The sequence below is a fragment of the Propithecus coquereli genome, unplaced genomic scaffold (genome assembly GCF_000956105.1).
Source record: "Propithecus coquereli isolate 6110/MARCELLA unplaced genomic scaffold, Pcoq_1.0 Scaffold403, whole genome shotgun sequence".
NCBI classification, from domain to species: Eukaryota; Metazoa; Chordata; class Mammalia; order Primates; family Indriidae; genus Propithecus; species Propithecus coquereli.
Window position 1 is genome coordinate 2,176,191 of NW_012149764.1, and position 21,540 is coordinate 2,197,730.

Below are 21,540 nucleotides of genomic sequence, written 5' to 3' on the forward strand. Positions count from 1 at the left end.
TATCCATGGTCCTTCTTTCTTGGTTTCAGTCTTTTCTTTTGGAAATTACTTCTATTTCAGGACTAGCCTGAAGACTCAGGTCATCTCAGGGCAAGCTTAAGCTGGGGTTTGGCTGTTCTTGCATGTCTGCAATCAGGAGGGACCAACAGGGCCCTACTGCTAAGAGGCAGTTCTCCATGAGTCTCTCATTTTTACGTGTCTTATGAGCAGAGGCACAGACTTCCTTTCTGGACTATCTTTTCAAAGATGTTTACATACCAAACAGCTTTCGAAAACCGGGACAGTGTCTCCCTCCTGATCAGACAGGCATGCTTATGTCCATTATAAAAGATTCAAGTTCCCTAAGCTCAGAATTCCCCTCCTGTAACACAACCCACTAAGGGTGCCCTAGTCCTCTCCGTGTTACCTTGTGGGAGCTGGGACTTAAGAAGCTGACATAAGAAAACGATGATGCTCTAGCTACTACTATTGCTGTAAGTAACATCTGTCTTTTGCCTCTGACCCAGGAAGTCCATGTCTTCTGCCAGCATCCATGAAATGGTGACAGGCTAACTTGCTAGTGTATAAACAGGCTAAAATCTGACAGACTCTTTGCAATTCCTGCCACCTACAGGGCCATCTCTAGGATGCATATGGCACTGGGCAAAAATTTTTTGTGGGGTTCTTCTCTATATAATTTGAGTCACCCCAAATCAGTATGCCAGCACCACTCTAGAGGTGCAATCTGAAGTGATTCAGCTAACAAAATGCCACAAGGGCCACTAGGAGTGCTCTGCTCACCAGGCTGCTCTTTAGAAATTAGGGCCTGCTTACAGGGCCCCAGGATAATCCCATAGGTATGAGTCCCAGAGACCCTTGAGGTACTTAGCTGAACCCACATATAAGGCAGAAGGTGGAAAAGTGCCCTGAAGGAGGGAAATGGGGGCTGGTGTCCATGTGGATCCCAGTCTAGGATCAGGGTGCCCCACCTGGATGGTATTGCTGGCCTAGACATCAAGAGGGGGTGCTTAGAGAATTTTGAGGAAAGTACTCCAAAGCATGAGGGCTCTACCACCATCTCTAAGAGAAGACCACTATAGAATTGCTGGGAATGACCCTCACACCAAGAACTTGTTGATAATTTACAAAATTCCCCATGTTGGGAAATCAGATAGCCACGGTAAGAATGATAAAGACAAAGGAGCACTGCATGTGGAGCCAGAAAAACTCAGCTCCAGTACAGTTGTCCTGCTTACTGGGTGTGCTTTGCAAAGTCATTTAGCTGCTCTGAACTTTAGATCTTTCATCTCTAAAATGAGATGAAATGGGATCAGGATGCCCCAACTAGATGGTACTATTGGCCCAGCCACCAAAGGAGGGGCTTACAGGATTTTGGAAAATGTACCACCAACACCACCTCTAACACAAGGCCACAATAATAATTGCAGTACTAACCTTGTAGAATTGTTGTGAAGACTGAAAATGTGTATTAAACTGGTATTTTGTGGCTATTATTGTTGTTCTTCCCATTTATTTTAAACTATTATTTTATAGGGAAAGAGAATAAAAATGAGAAATCTCACCCGTTATGTTGTTACTGGATGCTTTAAAACCAATTCACCCTGCCTTGCTTTCTCTGATGGCTAAAGAGGATACAAGTGGTACTTAGTTTGTGAGTGTTCTTGCTATGTTGAAGTTTCTGAGCAATTTTAAGCTTAATTTTCTGGGGAAAAGGGAAATCATAATTAGGATAGAGATGGAAGTGGGGAAAATATTATGAAGCATTAGGTTTCTCTGCTTATTTATGTCATGATTTAGGGCCCCCTATGTGTCTGAGTCTTTATGACCTGAAAGTTGGGGAACTTGTTCTTGATGTATTTTTGAATATAAAATAACAAGGCTTTTTTCTTTCTTTAAAAAGGAGAGGGGGAATGGATCATCCTTGATTGCTATTTTGAGTACACAGAAATGAAATCTGATTTCTGTATTTGCTTATGTACAAATGAGGAAATGTCAAGGATGTTCTTTGCCCTATCATTTCAAAATACAGTTTCTATTCAAAGTCCACAATGGGTAAACATTATCCAAATTCCTATAGCTGGCACTTGAGTGCTAAGCTAGCCCAAAGCACTATTGTGAAACAGAGCTTGTCTGTTGTGCCCCGCCAGTTCTGTACCTACATTTTCCCTCTTGAGTCTCATTTTTCAGAGCCCAGTGATGTCCTTGGGGATAGAGCATGAGAAAAACTTCTCATGGCAGTAATTTATACTTTTTACCATCAAAATTAGTGGTCTTGGGTCACAACCCTGCAGGACTTTGCACTATGACTGAAGTATAAATGGCTAATAAATGTTGAAGAAATAATCAAATTTACCAGCAATCTAAGAAAAGCTTATGTACATTGATTATGTATAATTCATCTGTCCATTATTTATCATTGTGTATTCTCTCTCTCTCTCTCCTTACACTGGTACAGTGTAAGAAAAATTCAGTTTTATATAGTCTTAACAGAAATTCAAGTATACTGTTACAAATTTGGAGGAAGTCAATTCAACAATAAATTCAGAATTTATTCTAAGCAGTTCAGCACATGCACTAAGATCTATATATCAGCATTTACTTACAGAATTGTTCATAATAGTAAAATATTTAAAACATTCTAATTGTCAAAAAATAGAAGATTGGTTAAATGAGATGCAGTGTATCTTTAAAATGTAGTCATTAAAAATATAGTTACTGATAAGGCAATATATTCATTATATACTATTTAGTAGAAGGAATCAAAACAGAAGGACTCCATAATATGTTTATTTATAATTGAAAAATACAAGGCAAGATAGGCACCAAGGTTAAGCCATCGTGATTCACTGAGTCTAAGATATATTTTAAGATTTCTGAAATCAGGGCATGTCTTACAATCGATGGTGTCTCGGTTTCTATGAAAGTGTGCATGTGTCTTCATTTCTTATACAAATATGCATCACTTCTGTAATTTTAAAAAGAAGATGGACTCTGAGCATGACAAAGTACAAGATCTGTCCAGAAAGTATCTAACCATGTAATATGAAAAATACAGACATATAATGAAGAAGATACAAGATACAAGAAACATTGTACATAGGACAATGATGCATCAGTCCCTTTCAAAGTAGTCACCTTGGGACCTCACCCAGTTCTCCCAGTGTCTCTTAACCTAATACACACACAATCAACATTCTCAGGTGTTCTGCTTGTTGCAGGCCTTCCAGAACGTGGATCACTTTCAACAGATTCTCGACCATCTTTGAAACCTTCATGCCACACTTTTATTTGCACTGTGATCATTGCATCATCCCGGAAAGCCTTCTGAATCATCTGAATAGTTTCTGCGGAGGAAATGTGCAAGCTCAACACAAAATTTGATGCAGATTCATTGCTCTACTAGCTCAGTCATTTTGGCTTTTTTAAATTTTTTTTTTTAATTTCAGAAGATTACAGGGGTACAAATGTTTTGGTTACATGAATTGCTTCTTGTACAGTTTGAGTCAAAGTTATAAGTGTGCCCATCACCCAGATAGCGTGCATTGTACTTGATAGGTGTCAATTTATCCATCCCCTCTTGCCCTCTCCACTTGCTTGGTTTCCACTGAGTTTTACTTCCATATGTGCATATGAGTGTTGAATAATTAGTTCCAATTTAATAGTGGGTACATGTGGTGTTTGTTTTTCCATTTTTGCAATACTTCACTTAGAAGAATGGTCTCCAGTTCCATTCAGGCTGTTATAAAAGGTATTAATTCACCATTTTTTTTTAATGGCTGAGTAGTAAGCATTCCATGGTACACATATACCACATTTTATTAATCCACTTGTGTATTGATGGGCACTTGGGTTGATTCCACATCTTTGTAATTGTAAACTGTGATGCAATAAACATTCGAGTGCAAGTGTTTTTTTGATAAAATGCCTTTTTTTTTTTCCTTGCATAAATCCCCAGTAGTGGGATTGCTGGATCAAATGGTAGGTCTACTTTTGGTTCTTTGAGGTATCCCTATGCTACTTTCCACAGAGGCTGTACTAGTTTGCAGTCCCATCAGCAGTGTGTAAGTGTTCCTTTCTTATTTCTCTGTTCCTTCTCTTCATCTGACTTGTTTAGCTTAAAGGTGTTGTCTTCAAGATCTGAGAGTCATTCTTCTGCCTGATCAAGCCTATTCTTAAGGATTTCCACTGTGTTTTATAATTCCTTGAATGAATTTTTCATTTTCAGAAGTTCTGTTCATTTTTTCTTTAATAATTCGATTTCTTTAGAGAATTTTTCATACATTTCCTCCATAGGTTTTGTGGTTTCTTTGTGCTGGGTTTCTATTTTATCTTGTATTTCATTGCACTTCCTTACAATCCATATTCGAAATTCTTCATCTGCCATTTCAACCTTTCCGTTTTGGTTGGTATCCATTGGTAAGGAGTTATTGTTTTCTTTTGAGGGAGTCCTTTCACTCTGATTTTTCATTTTTCTGGAGTTTTTTCACTGATTCCTTCTCATCTGGCCTGTCAATTGAGAGCTGGGTGTGCTAGTGCTGGCTTACGGGCTTGTCTCTGGGTCCCCGAAGATCAGTCCCTGACTGTGCCAGGGAGAGAAGTGCTGGTCCTGAATTAACTTAGGGGTGCTCTAGCAGGTTTGATGAACCTCTCGGGTTACCTCTGACCTGCTGTCTTCATCCCTTCCCAACAGTATGTTGTGAATTAGGTCCCCCGGCTTGATCTCCTTGATGCTGGGTTGAATTTGTGAGTACAAATCTGCCGCTCCCTGTTTGCTTGAGTGGGAAGGTGCTGCGCTTGGCTATGGGGCTATTCCCCAGTCACTGATTGTAGTTTACGTGGAAGAGACAGCTGCCAAGGTATTTTTTTGTACCTGTGGTGAGCTCTGATCCCCCAGGTGGGACACACGAATGCCCCAAGCTTTAGAAGGGACCCTGTATCTCTCAGGGGGTTGCTTAATCTCTCCTCCCCCTGAGGTGGGGGGAGGAGCAAGACAGATTGTGGCTGGACTGTGAGAGTCTGAGAGGCTTTGTAAAGCCTCTGCAGGGTTCAGAGGTTGATCTTTCATCTGCTATGGGGAGCCACTGGTATGGAGTTCGGGCCAATCTCTCCAAGCTGGGAGGGGCCTAATCATGAGGGAGGGGCCTAATCACATGACTGCTAAGGTTCCAGGCCAAGCTCTTTCTGCCCCTGTCCACTAGTGCAGTTTCTCTGTGGGGTGGGGTGTTGCTCAGTCATTCTGAATGCAAAGGCCACTCAGTACCCATGCTCACTCACAGGCGTCTAGCACCCCATTGACTAGTATAATGAAGTCGTCATTGTTTACGCATGCGCATTACAGTCCACTCGTTTGGCTGCCAGAATACAACTGTCACGAAAACTGTTCTCATTATATTAACAATGGCTGGGTACTTTCCGGACAGACCTCATATATAACAACTCTGGTATACACTACCTGGTTTGTATCTTTTCCACAGAAGAGAGTGCCGAAGGGGAAATGTTAGAAAAATAACTGCTGGAGATAAGGTAGGGGAGGAGAGTAAAGGAGAAAGCCACACATATACTGAGCCTAGAATTCAACAAGATATTTAGCAAAGTGTCTCATGACAGCATTGTGGAAGAGACTGAGAAACCTAGAACTGCCGATAGCACAGCTGGGTGTAGTCGTAGTTGGATGAACCACTGTATCTACAGAATGTTGATTAATGGAAATATGCCAACCTAACTAATTGCCTTGTCTCCTTTCACCCTGAGTCCCTAATTCATTCCCCACGTTGCCACCATAGTTATCTTTATAAATCATGGATCTGACCACAGTCAGATATGTTTAACACTTCAGCAGGGCATAGAATGCCCTTTAGCGTCAGTGTCTTTGTCAACCTTTTCAACCTCAATAGCCAATAAATGACACAGCAAGTCTCATGTGACCCTTGCTGAAACTGTATTCTACAGCATGAATCAAATGGAGAGCATACAGAGGAATGAGATCCATATGCTAAAAATCATCTGGAATCTGGGTAGTTAGAAACTAGGGGTGGATTTCTACATACATCATGTCACTATGGAAAAGGAAACTCATCCTTGGAAGACAGAACCTGAGCCCATGTGTGAATGTTTCAGAAAGGTAGGTTTCTGACTCTATAAAGAATGTTTGGACATATGAGTCTTGCTAAATAACAACCATCACCAAAAAGATCGTCTTAAAAGTCAGAGCTTAAGATTACACGAAGAGGCTTTCTGACTATCTTTTGGGAATTTCTAAATGTGATTCCCATACTAGGCTTCAGGTGGATAAGGTGACATTTAAGGATTCTTAAAATGCTGATGGATGACACAGTTTAGACCTCAGCTGTGTCCACAGCTAGCCCCATGTAGTGGCAGTATGGCAAGCACCCATCCTAAGAATCCCTGTGGGAAAAACATCTTCCTATTCTAGTTAAAAGAATAGCCTTAATGAGGCAGCAACTATCTGTGGTCCTTGAACAGTTAAATTGAATTAGTCCCTACTCAACAGAGGAAATAGTGAGCTTTTAAGATGTCACATGACACTTTGCTAGAGTTTATATAGAGGGCTCTGAATTGCCAAGTGGGAGAATAATCTTTTGCCAGAATGTTTTGTGGAATGCCACAATTGCAAACAATATGTCAAGACATAATGGACGGCTTTGCATTAGGCAGTATTAACTAACCCTGGTGCATATTCTGTAGGTCTTTTGGCTTGCAGGAAAACAGCATACCACCTTTTGGCATCATACTTGGCTCCCTTCCCACTTCTAAACTTTCTCATTCCTCAGGAATGAACTAAAGAGAGTAGAAGTAGTATTAAAAAATTCATCCTGAATCTAAAGGCCAAAAGAATAAAATAATATACACAAAATGGCTCTGAAATGTCAAAGCATTACATATAGGCAAAATAAGGCCCTTTCTTTATCACTATTACCACAATCACTATTAAAGCATCTGAATCATGGAGATTGGATTCCACTTGATGAGCAATTCAAACAGAACCTGTAGAAGGCTCAAAGATCGACCAGTCAAGTTCCCCTAACTTCATAAGCCAAAATCCAACTAAACCAGCTGAGGCAGGAAAAAAAATTCTTTTCCCCTTAGAAAATTCTTGCTGTTATCTGACTTTTACCTTTTATGCTACTAATTAAAGTCAGTTTCCTCAGCAGAAATGAAGGATGACAAACCATTTTCCTGTATATTGTGACACCTTCTAATAACTAATAACCACCACCACCACCATCCAAGGTCACTTGTCCTCTCCTCCGAAGACTGAGCCCCATCTGTGTGTGGGATTGTACCAAGTACAGTACATGTGTTTTCTCATTAATCTCTACAACAATTCTACAAGATTGCTGTTACCATTTTGACTTTCTAAATAAGGGCCTGAAGTTCAGAGATATTAAATAACTCATCTAAAGTTATATCATTAAAACTGGTGAGTAAGGAAGTCCATGACTCAGAAGCCCACATGACAAAGAAATGAGCAGGTCACTTACATAAGAGGAAATAAAATAGCAAATAATTATAATAATAAGTAAATAATAGTAAGTCTTTGGTCAATTTAGAAAGGCAAATTCAGGAAACAACCAAGGCCTAAAGGTCATAAAAGTAAAACTCTTCAACATGAAATCTAGACCCATACATCTCTCTTTCATATATCTATGGAAGGACCGACAAATGGCAGAAATTTCTGATCTAAAGACAAAATTTCTGGATGAAAATAGGCATTAGGATAATCAGATGTCTAGTTAAGATTTTAAAACACAAACACAGACATGACCACAAATGTGTTTCTTATGTGAAGGAAAAGTAGATATGTAATTAATTCACAATTATACCATAATCTTAGTTTCATTAATTATTTTTAAACAGCTAAAATCTCTCTGGGGGGGAAATTAATTAATGGAGGAGAGTGGAGTAGAAAAAACCCAGCTTACTAAAATTTCAACAACCACTTGTCTTCCCTCTTAAAAACCCTTAATAGACAACATGTAATTCTAGCAGTAATAGCTAACCTTTAGAGTAACATGTCAGGTACCATGCTGAATGTTTTACTATCATTATCTCACTTAACACGATAAAAATGCACTGTATTAGCAAACATTATATATAAAGTTATGACCAAAATGAATGATTTTTAAGTTAATATATTATGATAAACTTGTATGATTGTATAAATTCTCTGATATATACTGTAAAATATTAGTTTAAAAAAACTAACTATCCACTTTTTTGCTTAAAGTATAATCCACTTTCACTCTCCCAATATGGTGCCTTTAACTTAATTGTCACAAACATATTTGCTCGGAATACTTAATGTCATAATGAAAGGGAATGGGACCAGGTATATCCAATAATTAATTTCCATCTGTTTTTCTAGTGAATAATCAACTTTCACTAATATAAAGGACACTTTGAGATTCACCACTTTCATGTAGCTAGGGTTACATTCAAATAAAGTAACTTCAGTTAAAATTTAACATAGAGGATTTTAGTGTGTAGGTGTGATGGTCAGTTTTATGCGTCCATTTGGCTAGCCTACAGTCCCTAGGTTTTCAACAAAACACTAATCTAGGTATTGCTGTAAAGGTATTTTTTAGATGTGATTAACATCTGCAGTCAGCTTACTTTTAGGTAAAAGAGATTATCTTTGATAACCTGGGTCAATCTCCAACACTAGTAACTCTCGTGCCATCTTTACTCTTCCCTCCCCCTTACTCCTGGCATTCAATCCATCACCATTTCCTGTCCACTAATTTTCATCCTAACTGTCACTAGCTTTGTCCAAGCTGCTATTCTATCCTGTCAAAGTGCACACAGTCCTAACTGGTGCAATTGCTTTTAGTCTATCTCCACCCTCCCTTCAATTCACCAATTCAATTAACCCGTCCCTTGTCAAAATCCAGCTTTAACATCTCTGATTGCTTCAAGGAAAAGGAGCCTATCTTACCATTTGTGTAACTCAAGCACTTAGCAAAATATCAGACACCCAGTAAACATCAGATAAGTGTTTGTTGAATAATTTGAAATCTGTACCAGTGGGAGTCAACCCTCCAGGGAATGAGAGGCACAGAATCTTCTTACCTGGGCAAAGTCTTCTGCGGTGTTATAACTAAAGCCAGATGAAACAGTCAATAGGAGTCCTGCTTTTCTTTTAGCCCAGAGATTCTTAATTTCAGAGGGTCGGTGAAATCTATGGAGCCTCTCCCCAGAAAAATACATTTTGCATATCATTTCTGGGAGTTCATGAGCTTCCTAAAACCCATTCATCCATGGACCACCCCCCCTATGGTTTATGAACCCCAAGTGAATAACCCATGAATAGAATCAAATATCACAGGCTCAAATTTTTATTTTAATTCCCTCTAGTTTGTGTTCCAGCTTCCTTTCCTTTGTCTGGATCTTTTTCATACTATCATCTAAGCATCCGTATGACCCAGAAAGACTGGCTATGATAATCACTGAAAGATGACTCCACCTACAAGAATATTCAGTTCTCAGAAAAGAAGATATTTCCAAGGATACTGTTGGTCTGTTGTTAGTAACAGTAGACCGCCGTGGATTGCGGGTATGTGATATAACAATACTTTCTACTGAAATAGCTCCCCTTTCACCTCCGGGGCCCAATGTTTGCCTTTCAAGTTAGTTGCAAAGATGGGGAAATGGAAAAACCAGGAGGATGTAACTTAAGCTAAGTCACAAAGCAAATCATGGCACTGCTTAAAAGAAGCCCACACCTTCGGACGTCCAATCCAAACATTACTCTAAGACACGGCCACCTGCCCAGTATCCACCATGAAAAGTTTTTGCATTAGGCTTATCCAAGCCCTTGTGTGAAGTCACCCTGAAAATAAATCTTCACAGCTCAGAAAGCCAAGATACAAACAAATGGGAAAATATTGTCCATGGATATCAAAGATGAAGCTCAACTGAAGCTGAAAAGGAAACACAAGAGAGAACTTGAGAGGGAGTGGTAATTGTACAGGGGTGTGAATACTTTGGTGGAGTGGAGAGTGAACTCCCGAGAAGGGCAATGGTGAACTACGTCATGGTATTTCAGTATACTATATTTAGGCAGCACAGCAGTGAGTCTGAGCTAAATGCTTTTATTCCGAGATCATTTTCATCAAGAATGCACACAATTTAATAAGATAGGGAATGAGAAGCTTAGAAGGCTTCTGCGTGTCAGTCAATCAATCAGAAAAGCAATTATCTAGGTACTATTTCCATAAGGTAGCTGTGCTAGGCACGGTACAGGCTGAACTGCTCATTAAAGCACCTGTCAGAGGGTCCCCATTCCTTACATAGTTGGCCACAAATGTGCCAAAATCCTGTATCTTTTTTTTGTCCTGATTAAGAATTTTCAAAGGGAACAGAAATAAAACTACTTTGCTACATATGACAAAGTACTGTAATGTAGTCAAGACTAATATAAAAACCCATTGATCTCACCGTTGCTTTCAAACAATAAAACCTAAGACTTCACTCCTTAATGATCTCTATCATTTGCAAAGGAACTCCCACGTACCATGTTCCAGAAGCACTTTCTGTGTGACTTTATCACAGCATTTTCCCTACTGTACTGAAAGCAAAGTCTCCATGTGTCTCTGGTTAGAATATAACCTTCAGGAGGGCAGGGCCAGGTTTTACTTGTTTCTAAATCATCCCAGCTGGCACAGGGCCTCATGTGTACTGAGCACAGCAGGTCCTCGAATAACGTCGTATCATTACAACCTTGATGAGAAAAAGGAAATTGATCCCTGGTCATGGAGTCTGTGCATTCTCCCCATGTCTGTGTGAGTTTCCTCCCACATCCAAACCATGTGCATGTTAGCTGAATTGGTGTGTTACATGGTCCCAGTGTGTGTGTGTGTGTGTGTGTGTGTGTGTGTGTGAGAGAGAGAGAGAGAGAGAGAGAGAGAGAGAGGGAGAGAGAGTGTGTGTCCTGTGATGGGATGGTGTCCTGTCCAGGATCAGTTCCCGCTTTGCACCCTGAGCTGCCAGGATGAGCTACAGCCACCCACAATCCTGAATTGGAATTAATTGGGTAAATAATTACCATACTTGTTTTTATTAATCTTTCTTAAATGTATGTATAGCTCACATTTATTTCAATGTTTAATATCAGAAGGGGTTTGGTCTTTATTTAGAAGTTTGGTAATGTTTTTGTGACCAGAAATATGCTGTAGGAATTTAACTCCTGTTTTATCAAATAGCCTATGGTAAAACTGGTTTCATTAGATGTCATTTTGCTTAAAGTTGCAGTTTCCAGGAACCTATCGCGGACATTACGCAAGCACTTCCTGTGATAATCAGAGAATCACAAATGCTGACTATCTGAGTCATTTTCGCAGGTGGGAGAAGTAAGCTATGCTTTTCACTCTCTAGCACTCAGTCACTCTCATACCATCTTGATTAAGAAGGACAGGCTGCAGAAAGGTGCAATTATAGAAAGCTAATGATCCTGACATCTATTGCTGTGGTCTAGTAGCACCAGGTTCTTTTTTAGAAAAAGAAAAATGCTCCAATAGGATGATATGGTATTTTGACTGAGGCAATGCTTTTAAAAATTTCGCAGCTAATGCATTTTTTTCATTTCTAACATGGTTATTTGAATATGTTCCTGCTAAAAAAAGAAACGTTCAGCCCCTCAGAGAAGCCTTTCCTGCCCATCTCACCTCAATAGCCCACCCTCTGTTGATGCCCATATCAATTCCCTCATTGTTTCCCTGATCACATTTACGCTGCTTATTTGCTGTTCATCTTTTCATAGTCATTGGGCTTCGTCAAGAGAATGTGGATCTATCTCTGAGGGCACAGAACGCGTCTGCCTTGTACACGTTTGTATCCACGGGTCTAATCAAGTGCCTGACACACAGGAGGTGCATAATACTAGTTGAATGCAATAAATGAAATTCTTTGAGATTGTACTTCTTAAATAATTTAGTAGAAGAGTAGTTTGATGAGGTGATCTGGATAAAAAAGAAGATTGTTTTGTTGGCCAAATAATTTTGAGTAATGCTTAATGTTATCTTCCCTGTGGAATACCCGCATATCCAAAGCTCTGAACGCTCTTGCAAGAAAGAAACCGTTGAATAGTTATTTAAATTGGTGTTTCCTAAACTAATATGACCAAGGAAAAAAGGAATGTTTTAAAAGAAATATCTAATAACATCCTGTAGAATGCATTCTAAAGAACACACTTTGGGAAACAGCTTTAAATGCTAAATAAGACCCCGAGCTATCACCCCAGGGTGGTGGTACATATTTTCCTGAATTTACAAGGCCAAAGACAGCTATTCTGATCACTCAGGGAAGGAACAGAAGCTTATTCTCACTAACTGGTCACTCTCATTGACAACCTCTCCCAACTCCTGTAAATGTGGATCTTCATCTCCTTTTAAACAGCTGCTATCACCATGTAGCATCAAAATGTGCAGAAAAGCATAGCCGGTCATGTTGGGCCTACTTAAAATGGAAGTCTCTAAACAACTGGTTTCAATTCCAAATCAGTGCTGTTAACATAGGGTTAAATTTAAGATGCCTTGTTTTTATTTAAATTTAATTATTAATTGGCATCAGTATTGTTAACTAAAAAACCGTGTTTTACAAAAAGCATCTCCCAGAGCCTTTCTTGAAATAAGTTACTCTTAACTGAGGCATCAGGGTATTCGGGTGTGTCTCGCCATCACTTTTAGGTGTGAGGTAAATGATCTGCCACCAACAATTATTAAAGTACAGAATTTTAAGACTCACTTAAAAAAAAACTATGTTATTTGAATGCCATCCCTATAACAGCATCACTCTCTCTCACTTGCATTCTAATATAGTTTCTTAAATGTGAGAGGGTAAACTAGTTCCTCCTGAGATGATATGTCTGTGATATGTGCCTATTACTAATATTCCATTAACAGTAGGAATATTTTTAATTTATTCCTGAGCAGAAACAAGAGAGAAAAAATGAAAAGGAATTGTGAAATGTGGGATGGTCCCTGATTGTGTACCCCACTTGTGCATGCCATCTGCCCTCTAGACCATGACAGAAAGCAACCAATAGAAAAAGTGAGCCTCATTAGTCCTTTTAATACATGCTTCAATTTAAATGAAAAAAATATGTTTTCACACAGCTTTTCAAGATTCCAAGAACTGCACAAAGCAAGGTGAGCCGATGTGGTACTTAATGAAATTATTTATAGTTTTGAGTGCATCCGGGGCAGGGGTGGTGACTCTGAACAGATTCCAAAAAATTGCCAATTCTACACGAAGAGAGTTGCATCCAATAAACTGCTCCAATTTAGCCAGAAAGCTATACAGAGCTGTTCTCTAAGTAGGAAATATAAATACGTGTTGCATTCACACATATTTCAAACGCTTTCTTTGGTTTATAACAGCCTGTGTCGAGGTCACGCAAGTGAAAGTCGCCAACCACCAATCTCCATGGATCAAAGGTCAATGTTTCACAAACATTTAACAAATCACAACCGAAGTTGGGAATCTCTGTGGAAGTGTGAAATGGATGAAAGATTCATGTCACCTCTAACTTCTGGCCAGGCATTCTTTGCATTCACTTTTTAAAAAGTCCATTTCGATAACAAGCTAGAGTTGAAGGAAACCTTCCTGCTTATGGCACTTCGAGGTGAAAATGAAAAATTCTGATAAAGCTCATAGCCTTGAGGAAAATCTCAAGTGGCTTATTGCCTTAGTTTTCTCTTATTTCACTTATTCATTATCAGACAGAATTGAAGGACAGATTCTGCCTTATGCTCTATAGGCAAAATTCTATTCTCAGTGGAGACCATAGCTGGTGACTTGAGTATTTCACTACTGATTTATCGGTGTAGCCCTCAGTTTAATGGACTCAAGATCTGCAAAGCACATTCCATGGAAGAAGCCTGCACATCGGCTGATGGGATGTGTGGGTGTGCAAGAATTATGCAAAGAGAAAAGTTACTCTTCTGCATGCAATGAACCAAATTATCCCCATTCCTTTGCAGAAGATTTTTTTTTTTTTTTTTTGCCTTTTCTCTTCTTTCTTTTCACAGCTTGAATAATGTTTAGCTGAGATTTCAGGTTTTTCTTGGTTTTTGGTAGGATCCAACAGGTGAGGGAGAGGGCCACATGCCTGTGGCCAGGGCATTACTTACGAGATCTCTGCCCTCCTAATATACACTTATCTCATGGCTATGGGTGCCTTGTCACTGGCCTTGATTCCAGAGTAGAGCTCTTAAAGCCGGAAACGTTAAGACCAAAATAATGTCATTTAGTGTCTAGGGGGAGCTTACAAAGAGGATTAGAGGCAGGCAGGCAGGCAGGGTATATTAAATGAGTCCGTGACTAACAGGGTGTGACAGAAAAGGGTTTTATTCTTTTCAACAAAACAATTCTCTAGGACTGGGACCATTACTCCACTGTGCCTTTATCACCTTGGAATTTTTATGGTTATTTTTGATGAATTCACATTTTTGTAAGGGCTTTTTTGAAATGATGCCAGTTTTCAATTTTTAATTAAAGTCGTAAATAATCTTAATTCTGCCTTAAAAGGTTTATTGTTTCTTTTTTTTTTTACTATTGCTGCCAGGAAATATTTCAAATACCAAGTCCTGATGTGAGTGAGCAATTACAATCTCTCCAAGGTCTAGTAACAACATTGTACCATGTAAATATTGCACACTGATATATCAGCACAAGATTTGGAAATGCAGATTGACTGATTTCAGGTTTATTAGCAATGGCTTCTCCTGGGAGTGACATTTCCGCTTTTTGTTGGATGGAGGAACTTTCATCATTTAATTTTTACAAATTAATCCATCACAGATTCATAAAGGATTTTTTAAATCTTCAGACAAAAAGGTTAAAATTTGGAAAGTAAACATCATAAACTTATCACTAAGGGCTGGGAAATGAAAGTCAACCAAATCCAATTCGACCATTTGCAGAAACAGAGTGAACATCAAAAGCTAACTCATTTGAGAGACAATATCTCACTTTAAATAAGACAAAATTGAGAGAACTCTGCAATACTTGACATGAGATTATAATACTGCTCCTTGAAGCTATATCCAATGTTATCTAGATTGCCTATTGAAGGCTGTCTGCAAATTGTCAGTAAAATTATATTTTGTAGTCTCAAGGTCTGTTTGTCTTTTTTCAACTAGTACTTTAAGAATCTTTCACACAATCAAAACTACTCTTCCTTTAATAAAGGCTGAAAACATACCATGTCTGAACAACAGAAACCATTAAGAATTCCTGAAAATATCCCCTGTTATGTTTCCATATCTGTCAACCTAGGTTACCTTCTTAACTTGAACATCACATTGTTGCTTATTTGTCCAGATAGGGGACTTATACTCTTTCACGTCCATGACAGTTGTCATTCTCCACGAAGGTACTGTCCAACGTTACCGACAGGTTTGCTATTACAGTAAAGCCTCACACATTTGGGACATGGAGATGGAGAATGGTCTGACTTGGGAGAAAAACTTCTCATCTAGAAAGTTTTTTTTTTTTTTACAAATATAATTTATTACTTCAAATTTATAAGATATACATAGATAGTGACAAAAACCATTAGACAGTGGTCCTGCTAAAAGTAGTTAAGAGTACGCCACAGCAACAATGGTATGTTATTTTAAGAGGATTAAACGTCCTCCTTCCAACTTTATTTACATTATTAATTACCTTGGCAGTTCCTTTGCCTTTCTGATACAAGAACATATCCAATCCATGCTAAATAATCATAGATATCAATTTACTGGGATTCCAATTACAGAGATTTAACTACATTTCCAGCAAAAAATAAATGATTTTTAACAACTGATTTACAAGAGTAGGTTTGTATGCAGTTAAGAATAGCTATCAAATCCTTCTGACTGAGCATTTTTCCAACTCACAGGGAAGAAATCAAATTCTTTCCATATATCTGCCCTTGGCTGGTATTGCGCTAACACCTCTCACAGAAGAGAAAACTTAAGTAACAAAAAGACTATAGAACAGTTCCCAACAAAAAAGGGTCAAATCCATATAAACCATCAAAAAATGCGAGATTTCTAACTAGAAGCCACAGTCACCTGAAAACCCTTTCCATGGGGTTCAATCACTTGAAATAAGTTGAGTCTTAAACTGCCTTTAAATTTGTTATAAAAGAGCCCCTAAATAAATCAGGTACCCATTTCAACACAAATGAAATACTCAAAAAGCCAAGGTCAACTCAACATGTTTTCTGTCATGGATAGAAGATACTCATTGGCCCAAAAATTTAAAAATTCAGTTATTAGAAAATGCCTTGAAAGGTAGTAAGCTCCCCATCTCTAGAAGTGTTCAAGCACAGTATGGCCAACAACTCGCTAGAGATCTTGTGCAGTTAGGACAGCAAGTCAGGTGGGTTGGATGGTTGATCTTTAACATTTCTTCCAAATCTGAGATACTATGATTTTTATGAACTTGGAAACTGCATTAGTCCCTCACCGATGTCAAAGGGATTTTAGGTTCAATTCCTTTTGCAAATTTTCATATATAGTACCTATCAAGAAACCTGCTTTTCCTCTAAGATTAAAGAAAGGAATGCTGGCCAGGCATGGTGGCTCACACCTGTAATCCTAGCACTTTGGGAGGCTGAGGTGGGAGGATCACTTGAGGCCAGGAGTTCGAGACCACCCTCAGCAAGAGTGACACCTTGTCTCTACGAAAAATAGAAAAATTAGCCAGGCGTGGTGGGTGCACCTGTCGTCCCAGCTATTCAGGAGGCTGAGGTGGCGGGTTGCTTGAGCCGAGGAATTTGAGGTTGCAGTAAGCTGTAAAGATGCCTCTGCATTCTAGCCTGGGTGAAAGAGCAAGACTCTGTCTCAAAAAAAAAAAAAAAAAGTAAGGAATATTCTATACTTACCCTAGAGATTCACCTACCTTCTTCATTAGAGCTAAAATGATTCTAGTGAATTGATATTTACAAAAAACCACTTCTCTCCAGAAAGGCTTTTTGTGTTGTTGTTGTTTTTCCCAATTCAATTTTCTGTAGCTATTTGGATTTAATTTCCATAAAAGTCGTGTTGTTACTTTCCAGTTTAGGTGACTTTCACTAATTTTCTCTGATTCCTATTACACAAGCCTTCCCCAGAAACTACCTGGCTATATCAGTTATGCAAACTATAACCTTGCTATTACTTCATGGGGGAGACATCCTGGCTCAAACAGTTTAAAGTATGTTACACCTTGAAGAGTATAAGAATTTCCAATGCCTTGCAGAAGCTCCAAGTACTACAAGAGTAACTTAAATGTACTTTTCCTGGCTGGAAAATTCTCTTTTAAAATTACCTTTTTTCTTGCTTGTTGATCTTTGGAAGAATGTGCCTTCACATGCTTTCTTAGGGAACTTGGGTCTGTGTAGCGTTTGGTACATCCTGGAATTTGACAAGCATAAGGTTTCTAAATAAGAAAGAAAGAAAGAAAGAAAGAAACAGCTATGGTTAAATCATACAGGTAACTGGGGAAGGTTTTACTCAAAGATTATTTGCTTCAGAGCATGACCTGGTACCAACTGACTGATGTGCAATGCTGGGTAATACTCATACATTTTAATTAGAAAGTCCAATAACTGCATCATGGTAAAGAGAAGAGTAAACTTTCAAAAAACAAAGAGATGGCCTATCCTTGATGATTTTGAAGGGGTTGCTTGAGAGTGCACTCGAACCACAAAATCTCTTGTGGCACTTTTTAATGTGGAAATTATTAGTAAGCATCTCCAGTCATACTTACAGTTATGTTTCCCTGAGAACAATCTTTGGTACTGTCAGAAACTAGTAAACACATATTCTTTAAGGGTTCAGGTAAAGAAGCTGTAGAAAAGTCCAGAAAAGACTGGGTATGTTTCAGAAGAAACCTGATTCAGAAAGAGAGAAGGAGAGAATCAAGAAGAGAAAATTAGTGTAAAGTGAGTAAGAGACAGTAGGTTTCAAACAACAGGCAGCCAGAGAAGCATTAATATTATTAGTTGCAGAGGAGTCCCGCTGATGAGCCTGAGTTATGTGAATAATTCCTGGCTCGGTGTGATGAGAACACAAATTTTGGCTATTTCGATTCCCTCACGCTCCGAGGTGTGGAACTTAAGGCTCAGTCTAGGATCTTTTTTTATTTTTGTATCCCTGGTGCTTGGTACATAATAGGAATGAATGAATGAATGAATGAGAGCACCTCACATCCATTCAAATTTCAATACCTACTCCTACTGTTATAATAAAATTCACGTCATGAGTTTGAGGCTATGACTCTTGAGTTGTGAAATAAATCAAAATCTGCATACTTCAAGAATTGAAAAACTAAAAAAAAAAAATCACAGTATTAACTGTGTTTATAAGATGTATTAACACTGATCTACTGAGTATCTCATCAGGTAAGGTATTAGAACTGTGTCCACATAATGTGAAATGTGTCTCTAAAACAGGATTCTTGCTCTAGAAACCTGCTACACTGTTGAAAAAAATTCAGACTTTTTTTTTTTACTGTTTATATTTTGCCCCTGTTTCTGTTTTTATGTGCATGCTTGTCATTTTGTGGGCCAAAAGGTATGTGGATTACATTATTTTACTCACTGGAAGTCACATTTATGATTCACATTCCTTTTTTGTGTGTGTGCCATTTTTAATTCCAAGAACAAGGAAAATCATGAGTATATAATTTGACACACCCAATTTGGGTTTTTTTAGCTTTTTGGTTTTTTTGAGACAAGATCTCACTCTGTTGCCTGGGCTAGAGTACAGTGGCATCATCATGGCTCACTGCAACTTTAGACTCCTGGGCTCAAGCGATTCTCCTGCCTCAGCCTCTGGAGTAGCTGGGAGTATAGGCGTGCCAAAATACCCAGCCAATTGTTTTATTTTTTGTAGAGATGGGGTCTCACCATGTTGCCCAGGCTGGTCTCAAACTCCTGGGCTCAAGTGATCCTGGCTTAGCTTCCCAAAGTGCTGGGATTAAAGGCATGAGCCATCCCACCTGGCTGACACACGCAATTTGAATTCTACATTTAGTATCTGCTGTGTTCACTGACTGACTGATTGACTGATTGTATCAGCAGCAGCAGCTCTTATGCTTCCAGGATGTGCTGGGCACTGTGTTCCCTATTAGGGATCTAACAGTGAACAATGGATGAACCAGGCTCTCAATGCCTCATAGTTTTTATGAAATGGTGAGCCAATTATTGATTAATGAATTCCCAATGAACTTCCATTGGGAATTTGGAGTTTGCACGGCTTTCTTGCACTAGCCTTCCCTACTTGCCCCAGCTTTAGAAGAGTAACTAGCCAATATCTTTACTGGCAGTCCCATTGTGACCACATAAGCTTATGTTTTGAGCATTAGAGGAGATGTTGCATATAAAAAAGGCTTTATGATGGCTATTAACATGTTACATAAATTGATGCCCTTATTATTACAATGGTAACTATGATTTGGGTTGGTAATGCCATTTTGTGTTTGAATTTGAGATATTCTTGAAAGCAGCTTGACTACACATTCTTCCTCCTAGCTGGCCTTCACTCTGTTCCCTTGCTGTCAGCCACCTGGGACTAGTATGCCAAAACAGGGACTGCTCTAAGCAGTTTGCTGTACTGGTCATATTATATCAGATTATCTAAGCTTTAAATGGCATGCTACATGTCATCCAATTATATATTTTATTATTGTCCATTTGTACTGTATAATTATGTCCCCTGTTTAGATATTAGGATGCTAATAGAGAAATGAATTAATAGAACTTTTCAGGGGTAGAATTATGAACTCAGTAATTTTTATGGGAAAACCATGTTCACAGAAATAAAGAATCCACTTAGTTTAAGAAAGATACTTTATCCAAAATTCTGACAGCATTAGCATAAGGAGTGCTTAATGAAAGCAAACAGGGACCTAAATTTAAATCATAAATTCTTCAAGCAACTACAGTTTTCTTTTTAAAATAAGTGTTTACTTTCTATATGATTTTAAAAGAGCTCACCAATTTGTTAAATGTAGTAAAAATTTAAACAGGAGCTAGTTTGGAGCTTAAAAGAAAAATGATGGTTTTAAAAGATTTCATAGAGAAATAATTTTTCAAAAAAACAAAAATAGCTGAGTTTTAAAAGCTACTGCATTGAACTAATATGAAATTATCATCTTAGCTTTCCTCAAAAGTTTTTAAAAAGATATTTTAATTCCAAAATGATTTTTGAAAATGCTTTTAGTTTGATTAGCTAAAATTAGCTCTAAGCAAAGAAGGGTATTGTAGAACCATAACACTTAGCCTCACAATAGTTCTTTCAAACTACAGATAACTAGCTAGAGTGGAAGCAATTTCTCAAGACAATCTTGTCTCATAATGTTCATTCTTCCATGATAAAGTTTAATGACAAATTGGAAAATTTATTGGATTCTACCAAGACCATTTTAGACACAACAAAATAGGGCATTTTAACATAATTTATTCTTTTTCCTTTTTTCTAACTTTAAAAACCCCATTATTCACCAAATTTATTCATTTAATATTCTATTCCATTGGTCCTAAAATCACAGAATTCAGCTAGAGCAGAAGGAGTCCATCCTATGCCCAAGGTGTTCTAATTATATTTCAGATATTTACTAGGCAAACCCATCACATTTATGTATATTGGGAGACAATTCTGTTTAGAAAGGTTATGTGACATATAGCTAAAATGACTTCTATCAATATGACTAATAGAGACTAATATAAAATTTAATAAATATGTCAACTATAACATCAGAAGAATCTTAAATATGTATGAGAAGGTGTGTAGAAATAACAGTATCTTTTCAAAATTCAAACTCTAGTGCAGTTTAATAATAGATATCAGAATGTTAACACCGAAAAAGTACTGTCATGAATACATTATTTGCAAGAACGTGGGATAAGAGATCTGTGATGTGTTTAATACATTTATCCTGATGGCTTTGTTAAGTGAAGTGAAATTACATAGAGTCTACCTGGCCTCATGTAAGGAAAATGGCATCAAATCCTGAGAAATGCAAAGGAGGGCTATCAACATAATTGAGAAAATAAGAGTCTTAGAAAAGGCATTTGGGAATGAGCAAAATGTTGCAGCATTAAGGGAGTTAAGGGTGTAATAATGAAAATCAATTGTTCTCAGAGGGTTGATGTCAAAGGATATGGGGGCTGCTAACACTTAGGAAGCATGATGAAACTGAACCCTCGAGGAAGATTTGCTTTTTCTGTTTAGATTGCTTGAAGGTGAAAACACAAGGTTTCTCTAAAGCAAAAGGCCAGATTCACTCTCAAAAACCATGCCAGCCACAAAGTTCTTACGTCAAGACGAAAAGAACCAGGGTAAAAATAATAATAATAATAAATAAATAAATAAAAACAAAAACTCACTTCGTATTTCTAGCAATAGCATGCATTATCTACTTGATATAGGAATACTTATTTTAATGCCCAATCTCTAGCAGTCATTCTCTGTACTAAAATCTATTACATGACAGCTCCTAAACTGTTTTTGCTTTGTATACAGAGGTGACAGAGTAACCCTTTTGTCC

General features: G+C 38.1%; 1 protein-coding gene across 2 annotated transcripts in view; it reads right to left on the bottom strand.

The window, feature by feature from the left end:
- The window catches only part of GLIS3 (GLIS family zinc finger 3), a 448,343-nt gene that overhangs the window by 79,259 nt on the left and 347,544 nt on the right, over positions 1 to 21,540 (bottom strand). For both annotated transcript variants that reach the window (XM_012652892.1, XM_012652893.1), the window contains exon 6: positions 17,317 to 17,427. In XM_012652892.1, coding sequence (XP_012508346.1) covers positions 17,317 to 17,427 — 111 coding nt within the window. The remainder of the gene's footprint in view (positions 1 to 17,316; positions 17,428 to 21,540) is intronic.